The 9,901-nt window shown below is 37.9% G+C and overlaps 1 protein-coding gene across 1 annotated transcript; it reads left to right on the top strand.

Annotated features, from left to right (window-relative positions):
* Positions 1 to 7,108: 7,108 nt before the first annotated feature.
* LOC104825417 lies at positions 7,109 to 9,417 on the top strand. Its single transcript, XM_010557738.1, has 4 exons — positions 7,109 to 7,361; positions 7,739 to 8,231; positions 8,392 to 8,514; positions 8,850 to 9,417. The coding sequence occupies exons 1-4, from the start codon at positions 7,109 to 7,111 to the stop codon at positions 9,415 to 9,417; spliced, it is 1,437 nt and encodes a 478-aa protein (XP_010556040.1).
* The last annotated feature ends 484 nt before the right edge of the window (positions 9,418 to 9,901 follow it).

Below are 9,901 nucleotides of genomic sequence, written 5' to 3'. Positions count from 1 at the left end.
GCGGACCGTCCGTTCTGGACTTTCTGGTCCGTCCGTTCCAGCCCCTTCCGTCTCGGTTTTTCGTCGTTTTCTCTCGTGCATTTGTCCTTCCCTGCGTGTGTGACCCTGTAGGCTCATTCGATATAGCAGTATAGTCCGAAATCTCTATTCCGGATATACAAGTCATAGGCGGTCTCTAGCAAGACACTATGACTACCTATCTCGAATAGAGTTGGTTCGTGATCTTACGAACACCAGTGATGATTCCGGCTGATGATCCTTTTGTATCGCGATATCATATGTCGAACATAAGGCATGGACAAGCCACCTTATCTGATTCGACTGCTTTCTCGTTCACTGAGTTCGACTGTCTGAAATAGACGACGTTCGTCTATAGTGCGGCCACACATTTCTACAGTCTCGCTCACACGAGGGGCCCAGCGATATCTCTCTCTTTTACGAGAGGTACAAATTCCGTCTTGACTATCTACAATCCAGTACATGATTCGTTTCGTACCTGATACACGCCTTTATAGTTCTCCTGTTACGCAGAACGTTTGACGTATTCAAAGCACGCAACTCCTCATGTTGGATTCCGTAGATATCTCAGGTCTTAGGATCCAATCATGGAACCGTCATATGAGATTCAAGTCATGACGCTAGTCCATGTGACAATCTCATGCGGGTCAATCCAGTATTCCGTTCTCCAACGAATACCTATGACTGTGATCGTATCCAATACCTATGATCATCTCTATGATCATCAATCACACATCATACTAGTCTTATTATGTCGTTATTCCCATAACGACACAAGACTAGGGAGTTTAGTATCATTCATAATGATACATGGATTTCATAACAGATCTAGTATGCAAGAACAAGTAATGAATCAAATACTCTCATAAAACCATAGAAAGTATCAATACATCGAATGTATCTAAATAAAGCTCATGAACAGTACATCATAGAGCACTAAGCCAACACCATGTAGATTGTCTGTGATGATATCATCGTTTTTCACTTTTGTGCGACCGTGTTTGAGCTCGACATGGTCGTGTTCAAATGCAACTCGAGCTAGAAATGCCCTTATCGTTCCGTTCCGATCCAATTTGCTCTGAAATCCTCGATTGTGCTCCTCTGGTATCCATAATGCATCTGTTACCTGTTCAACCACCATAGAATGCAAAGATAACAAAACCTAGTCCTAAAATGATCCTAAATGTCTAATAATGCACAGAACCGATGCGAAAGTGTCAGACAATGGACCTGAAAATAGAGGAGAAAATCATGTTATCAGAATGTAGCGATGACATAATCGCGCCAACGTCCGAACGATAGGAAGGTTATGGGCACTCCGATGACTTGCGTAGATAGTCGATTGTAGTCAGTACTATTGCATGACGAGGAAAAATATGATTCTTGATAACCGTGCCAACGTTTCTACTAGCGACAGAGCAGATTCCGGGATATGGGGTAGATTGGGGTCTCCCAAGGAGGTGGTACGGACTTACTCTGCCAGGTTTGGGCATGAACCTGACAAGTATTTCCGTGGCGGATGGTCGGCGAGGGGGAGTTGCAGCGATTGGCTCTCCGTTATAGTCGATGGCGTCGGTTGTAACTGACGTCTGGTGAATTCTGGTATTGAGAGGTGACATCAATGCCGGAGCGAGGTGACACACCTAGTATCGAGAGGTGATATCGATTCTAGGGTGGAGTGATATGTTCACGCGGAGAAAAATATAATTATACCGGATCCGGGTGATTGTGGAGTAGATGGATTCCGAGGATAGAGGTGGTTGTGCTATGCACATGGGGAGTATATTACCTACGCATGGTGCGCGTATAGATGATTTGACGGACTATGTCCTGCGACTTGTCGTACGGACTTGATTGTGATTGTTGATATGATTCTCGTTGATTACATGTTTTTTATTCCTGTTCATTAGAGTATTATATATTATATATATATATATATATATATATATATATATATATATATATGTATTGCTTTCCCTGATTACATGAGAATAGAACTCCGGATTACGTCCGATTCACTTTCTAAGCAATTAACTTAGGACGTTGTTACGCAACGTTTCAGGTCGTGAGCAGCAGTAGCCGCGGAACGAACATCGGAGACCTGGGTGATCTGTCGACTGATCATGTATAATTACATATTTATGATACGCTTATGCTTTTGGAAAAATGGTTTTATATTATATCGGTGATAGATTTTAAGGTTTGTAATAATGAATTCGCTACCACTCGCTATGTATAATTATCTCTGGAATAATGTATCATATATGTATGAATGAATGTTTTCCTTTCGCTAACTCTGAAAAGAAAAGTTTTAAATTTCCGCGTATTTTGAGGTTATGTTTTTATTTTAGTTGTCCATGTGACGCAACTCGTATTTGCGGGATCCGGGTTACGGGTGTCACAATTAGTCTGCCAAAAGGTGTCAAAATATCAAACCAGAAGATTGTTTTTTCCCATCATCTAGGCGAGTGTGCAATATGGAGGTGGCTTTAAGGCATAACTTTAGGAGCTTCTTATATATTTAGGAGCCAAAAACAAGTTCGCCTCATATATTTCTCTTTAATCCAAGTAACACATAGTGAGCTAGTCTTCGTGAAAATCTGCCATATAAGTTTCAAGCCACATATGTTTTTCCACTAAAAAATAGTCCGTAGACCCAAACCCCTTTCTACCTTAGGGGAGGTGACTACGTCCCATGCAACATGACCATGGGATTGTTCCGGCGACCCTTTCCATAAGAAGGCAGCACACATAAAGTCAATTTAGCAAATACATTTATGATAACACGCATTTTACTATACGATTTCACATCAATGCCTAGCATATTTTATACGGTTTGATACATCTTTAGATATTTATGAGCGTGCTTATACTTGTTTTTGCCTGTATGTGTTATTCTTGCAGAAAACCGAGTTTTGGTCGGAATTGGTGAAATTAGTACCCATGATCGACTGATCGCACAATATGCATCGATCGATCTTCAATCAGATTTGCTCAGTGGATGCGAACGACCGTTTGATACAAGCGTCGAACGACCGATCACCATTATCATTCAAACGGTCGATCGTGTAACATCACAAACAGTCGATCGTCACTCGAATTCATCAGAGAGTGCGATTGCACTACAAGAAACATCCGAATTTGCGACGGAAAAATCCGTTGCAAACATAAATAAAATCCATCGCAATTACAAATTTGCGACAGAAAACGATAGAATAATTTCCATCCGTATATCGTTTTCGCAAAAGTTTGTCGGTCGTTAATCCGTCGCAAAGTTGCGATGGACAAAATCTGCGATTTGCGACGGATTTGCGACAGAAAAATCCGTCGCAAATACTTTTTTTTTAAAAAAAAATAACAAAATCTGCGTTGTGCGACAGATTTGCGACAGAAAAATCCGTCGCAAATATTTTTTTTTAATTTAAAAAAAATATAATATACATATACACACGTATACATATATTCACATACATATATATTACACATATGCGTATACATTATATATATACACATAAATTTATATACATATATATATACATACACATATATTCATACACATATACATTTACATACACATATATATACATATACACACACATACATAAACACACATTCATACATATATACACATATAAATCTACATACACATACATATATATACACATACACATAAACACACACATAAACACACATTCATACACATATAAATTTACATACACATATACATATACATTACACACATACATAAACACACATTCATACATATTCACACATATACACATACACATACATATATATATATATATTCACATACACATCACATAAACACACATACACATTTATATATATACATACATATTCACATTCACATTCACATTCATATTCACATTCACATACATATACAATACACATACATAAACACACACACATATACATATACATACATAAACACATACACATTCACATACACATATACATACACATACACATATTCACATTCAATATATATACACAACACATACATATACACATACATTCACATATATACACATATATATATCTATATACACGATATATATACACATACATTGGCGAATTTTGAAGAAAAACAATTTGTTGGAGAAGATTGGAGAAGATTGAGATTTTTAAAAAAAAAATTCGAAGTCTGCAGGAGAAAGACGAAGTTGTAACTTTTATTAAGTTTTGTGACGGACATTGCCGTCGCAAAACGAAAAATAAACCGCGAAAATTTTAAACTTTTCATCGAAAATAACGAAAAAATAAAATTTGGATTTGCGACAGAAATTTTTGTCGCAATCCATCGCAAAAAGAAAAATAAACTGTAAAAATTTGAAATTTTTCATCGAAAATAACGAAAAAAAATGAAATTAGGATTTGAGACAGAAATTTCTGTCACAAATTCCGTATATATTAAAATTTTTGTCGCAAATAATGTTTGGTTTTGCGAGACAACGTTTTTGTCGTATTCCGTCGCAAATTTGCGACGGATTTTGCGACTATTTGCGACGGAATAAAAATTTTCGCATTCCGTCGCAAAACCGTCGAATTCTATCGTAATTTGTTTGCGACGGAAAAATTCTGTCGCAGATTCCGTCGCTATATGAAGATTTTCTTGTAGTGTTGATTGAAGAAAAGGATGAACGGTCGATCACCGGTTCATCAATCGGAAAACTTCCAATTTTGATTTGAGGGTTCGCTTCGAAGAAAAGAGAAGCCCGCCGCCAACAGAATTAATTGATTCCAATATTCTTCACTTCCACACACTTCAAACCTAGCAAAGACAAAAAAGAAAGATTATCGAGAAACAAGATATCAGAGTAGAAGACGGAGATCACGAAACTGAGAATCGACTAAGAGTTTCTTGTTCTTTCCATTTTTACGATGTTTTGTTGTATTGATATGAATCATATCGCCTCGTTATTTAGCGAGTAGTTTCATAACAATAGGTTAGGGATTTGCAATGTACGGATCTTTGTTTTTCACTTCAAAACTATGTGGTGTTATCTATCTAATTGATCAGTTTATTGAGTTGACTTTATTGTGTTTGATATTGTTGGTCACTTATCGCATAGAGATGTGTGATTATAATCTGTAAATAACTCAATAGAGAGAACATGTCTCGCGTCGAGAGGCGAATATTTTGCCTAGGGATTATGATAGCGTTCATTCATGCATCAAGGATTTTAGACTATTGAATCGAGAGATTAATAGGGTAAAATAATCTTGACAGTAAGGTTAGAATTGAGAGAGCTAATCTTTATTGTAGAGCTTGAATTCCCTTAATTGTATTTAGAAACCACAGAATTTACATCTTTAGAGAAGAGCCTTGCATATAAAGTAATCCTAAAACATTCGGTGTTTTATTATTGATATCTTATTCATTTGCTTATTTCTTGTTTTCCACATGTTTGTCATGATACATTCATCCATATTATTCTCTAAATCGATTCCTGATAGGAGTTTGATTCGATTGTCTACCTTGTCCCTGTGTTCGACCCTACCTACTACACACAATCTGTATATTTGCGGTTAATTGTTGAGTTTAGGAATAATATTATTACTTGGTCATATTTCTACACCTAGATTTATAACATCAATGTTTCTCTCTGAATCGCGAGGAAGAGCGATGCAGTGGAGGGAGAGATGCGCTAGGTCTAGGGCGAGATTGCAGCATTTTGCCAGAAGGTGTGGAATAGGAGCTTCTGACGACCACCAAAGGGGGACAACTTCCGTTATACCCTCAATGTGCTACATTAACATCCTCTCATACCCTCTCCTTAAAAAAAACATTACAACTTCTAATATACCTTTTATAATATGTGATTACCAAAATGCCCTTTTGTTTTTAATTTTTGAATAAAAAAATTTCCCCAAAAAATAGGGTTTAGTTGTCTCTTAATTCCTCTCTCATTCCGCTTTCTCTCTCCTGCTTCTCTCTCCCTCGTCGATGAGCTCTCTCTCTCCTCTGAATGTTGCGATTTTTAATCCAAAATCGTTAAAATTCCAGCAAAATCAGTGTGAAATTAGCTAAGAGGTTGAAGACAGGTAAGCAATTGCGAAAACCTTATTGTTTTTCATGCACATTGATGTTTGTTGTTATTTTTTGGCTGAACAGTAATGCTTCTTCCACCTTTTTTCTTGTAATTGCTGATGTTTGTGCAGTTTTTATCCTTTGGACTATAGTATAGTCATAGATCCGGGTCGGATCTGGGTTTGAGATGTTGTTTTTAGAATATCACTATACACAAAAGCCGGATCACATTAGAGAGGAGTTTGTGACATGGCCACACGGTCACATGGTCACATGGTCACATAGTGACATGATTACATTAGTCCCGTGTGATTAGAATAACAGTTCCGATAGGATTCAAGGATGACATGGTACTATCTTCACATGGTCACATGGTACTATGTTTATATTGTCACATGGTACTATATTAACATGGTCACATGGTACTATATTAACATGGTCATATGGTACTATATTCACATGGTCATATGATTCATAATAGTGGGATTAGTAATAATGATCACATGGTGAGGAATTCACATGGTCACAATTTCATATGGTAACATGATATAGAATAGTTAAAATGGTAATAATGGTCACATGGTGACATGGTATTATATTCACATGGTGACATGGTATTATATTCATATGGTCACATAGTCATAGAGTCCAGAATAGTTTAATTGATCTGCATTTTGTATTTATCCTTTCTACAGGTACGATGAACGGGCCATATGAGAGATCGACAATTGTATACTTTCTGTATGATGGTAGGTGGAGAGTGAATAAAAACGGAGAATATGAATGGGAAGGAAAGTTTATGGAAACTCAAAGATTGTTGTTCTTTTGTCCCCCCTGTGAGGTAACCTACAGTGAACTTGTTCGAGAGTTATGTGCTGAGATGAAAGTGGAGAAAAATAAAACGGATATCAGGTTGAGTTATTTGCCAAATGTCAAGGAAAACAAAAAGCCGACTTACGTATGGAATGACAAGCACGTTCATATTTATCTGTTGGATAAAAATAAATGGAATGCGAGGTATGCTTTATGTGGAGATAGATGAGTTACGTTATGAAAACTGATGCTGAAGAAAACGTTGAAGAAGAGGCTATAATTCCTGCTGATGGTAGTGTTGTTGGAGGAAATGGGAAACGAGGTGTGGAAGATTATGACGATTGTTTATTGTTGAGCCCAAATTTTAAGATTAAAGTTGGGAGTAATAATGTGACAGAAATTATACATCTTTCTGACAGTGAACATTCAAGTGGACTTAGAGAAGTTATAGTGACAGAGTGTGATACTTATGATGATGGTGATGATGATGATGGTGATGGTGATGGTGATGGTGATGGTGATGGTGATGGTGATGGTGATGGTGATGGTTTGGAGCTTGACCTTATCGAGGACTCTTTGTTTTCTGATTCTGTATTCACTTTCTGTGATGGATTAAATATAACAATTGGGCATGAATTCGACAATAAGGAAGCAACGCAAGAATATGTTCGAAAGGGTGCAACTATGGCTCGTTTTAGGTATACTACGCTGATGTCTGATAAGAAGTTATGGGAAATCAGATGCAAATTTGCCGGATCCGGCTGTAATGTGAGTTGCGTACGGCATTGATCCTTAATTCGAAACGTTGGAGTGTAAGAAAACACAATCCCATTCATATTTGCAAACCCGTTTCAGAATCAAGCGAAAGTACGAGGGGTACAAAGAAACTTGTTAGAGATTATTTGAAGGAAGAATTCCCGGGTAAACTTGATAGCACTCCTTCTGCACATGAAATAATAGACCGTGTAAAAGCGAAGTATGGCACAACCGTAACATATTTGACGGCGTTACGAGGGAAGCATAAAGCTGAAAGTGAGATTCGAGGTGATCATGCTGAGCATTTTAGGAAGCTTCCTGGATGGTTGCACATGTTGCAGAAGAGAAATCTTGGAACAATTGTAAGTCTTGAATTAGACACGGATTGTAAAAGCTTCAAATACCTCTTCATCGCATTGGGTGCAACGGTTAGAGGATGGAATTACATGTGTAAAGTGGTTACTATTGATGCAACATTTCTGACAGACCAGTACAAGGGTACATTGGTTGTTGCAACCGCACAAGACGGTGACTACCACCAATATCCATTGGCGTGGGGTATTATCGATAGAGAAAAAGATGCATCACGGAAGTGATTTATGGAAAGATTAATAAATGCAATCCCAGATGGACCTGAAGTCGTTGTGATATCTGAACGACATAGAAGCATAATAAAGGTTGTTAGAGAAGTGTATAAAGAAGCTTGGCATGGATTTTGTGTGAGACACATTGCGCAAAATCTTAAAGTCAAGGGTAACAGAGGCATGGGAAGAAAGAGTTGTAGAGGTGAAAACCGTCGCAGAAAGGTTCTTCAAATGCGCGGAAGCTTATACGTTACACGAGTTTGAAGAACAGTTTACTGATCTTAAGAATAGGTATGAACTTTCTAACCACTATTACCAATCCGATAAATCTGAAATATGTGACCATGACACAGGGTACCATGTGACCATGGCATACCATGTGATCATGGCACGGGTACCATGAGACCATATTGAAATGGTATCATGTGACCATGTTGAGATGGTACCTTGTGACCATGCTTAGATGGTACCATGTGACCATGTTGAGATGGTACCATGTGACCATGTTGAGATGGTACCATGTGACCATAGCACAGGGTACAAAGTGGCCTCTCCCCGTGTGTACCAAATCGGCTAATCTAGATGGTATCATGTGACGATGTGACCATGAGTTTTCTATTGTGTAGGTATCCTAAAGTTGCCGAGTATATGCAGAAAGAAGACCTTGATCCCGAGAAATGGGCGAGGACTAAATTTAAGCGTGAAAGGTACAACTTGTTGACTACAAATGGGGCTGAATCAATCAACACTGTGTTGAAGAAAGCAAAAAGGTTTCCGGTGCTAGGCGTACTTGATATTTGTCTTTCAAAGACTGTGGAATGGTTCGATCGGCGTCGATTGGAAGCAAGATCTATCGATGATTCTCAAAAACTGACACCATATGTTGACAAAGTGCTACATGAACGTTACGAGATGGCATGTACGTACGAGGTTAATGTGCTGAACTCTATTACAGAGGAGTTTGAGGTGACTGGTGAAAAGGGTAGAAAATACTTAGTCAAAATTGGAGATAGATCGTGCAGTTGCAGATTATTTGATATTGATAAGATCCCATGCAGTCACGCAATTGCAGCACTTCATAAGGTTGGGAAAGCAAATAAGATACCAGACCTGTGTTCTCCATACTATTTGCGCGAGTCATGGCGTCATGCTTATGAAGCAACTATGTATCTGATCCCGGATTGTTGTGAATAGAGCATCGATGATCCAAATGTTGCAAACCGCGTGGTTTTGCCTCCTATCTTGGAAGACAAACGGAAAAGTGGGAGACCCAAACAAAATTGCTTTTCGGGTCCTGGTGAAGCCCGAAAAAGGATGCATGTCCCAACAGAAGTATCAACATCAGCAATGTGTGAGAGAACACCATGTATGAATAAAGAGACCATTTGTATAATAATTGTGTATTGTATTCCATGTCTTTTGCTTCCTTGTTAGATTTTAATTCATTTAATTTGGTCCCATTCCACAATTAAAATACAATAAATAAGTTATCTCATATGACCAATGTTTGTGACCCATTGTGACCAGCATGTGACCAATGTGACCCTTGTCCAATTTTGTACTATGGGACCATTGTGATCGGATGTGACCTGTGACCAAGTGAGAAAAGTAAATATAGGTGGAAACATGCTTTTTAAACTTGGTTGTGTTGTAACAAGGTATAAAGAACACAAATATA

This window comes from Tarenaya hassleriana, unplaced genomic scaffold (genome assembly GCF_000463585.1).
Source record: "Tarenaya hassleriana unplaced genomic scaffold, ASM46358v1 Cleome459, whole genome shotgun sequence".
Taxonomy (NCBI): Eukaryota; Viridiplantae; Streptophyta; class Magnoliopsida; order Brassicales; family Cleomaceae; genus Tarenaya; species Tarenaya hassleriana.
Note: the sequence above shows the minus strand (reverse complement) of the source record. Positions and strands in the feature narration are given on the sequence as shown.

What these genes read in the sequence shown, in the direction of transcription:
- LOC104825417 (XM_010557738.1), top strand. Translation starts at nt 7,109, where the DNA reads ATGAGTTACGTTATGAAAACTGATGCTGAAGAAAACGTTGAAGAAGAG. An exon ending in GAAAAAGATGCATCACGGAA is followed by an intron (nt 8,232 to 8,391) that starts GTGATTTATGGA and finishes CTTAAAGTCAAG; the next exon opens with GGTAACAGAGGCATGGGAAG. An exon ending in TTTACTGATCTTAAGAATAG is followed by an intron (nt 8,515 to 8,849) that starts GTATGAACTTTC and finishes TCTATTGTGTAG; the next exon opens with GTATCCTAAAGTTGCCGAGT.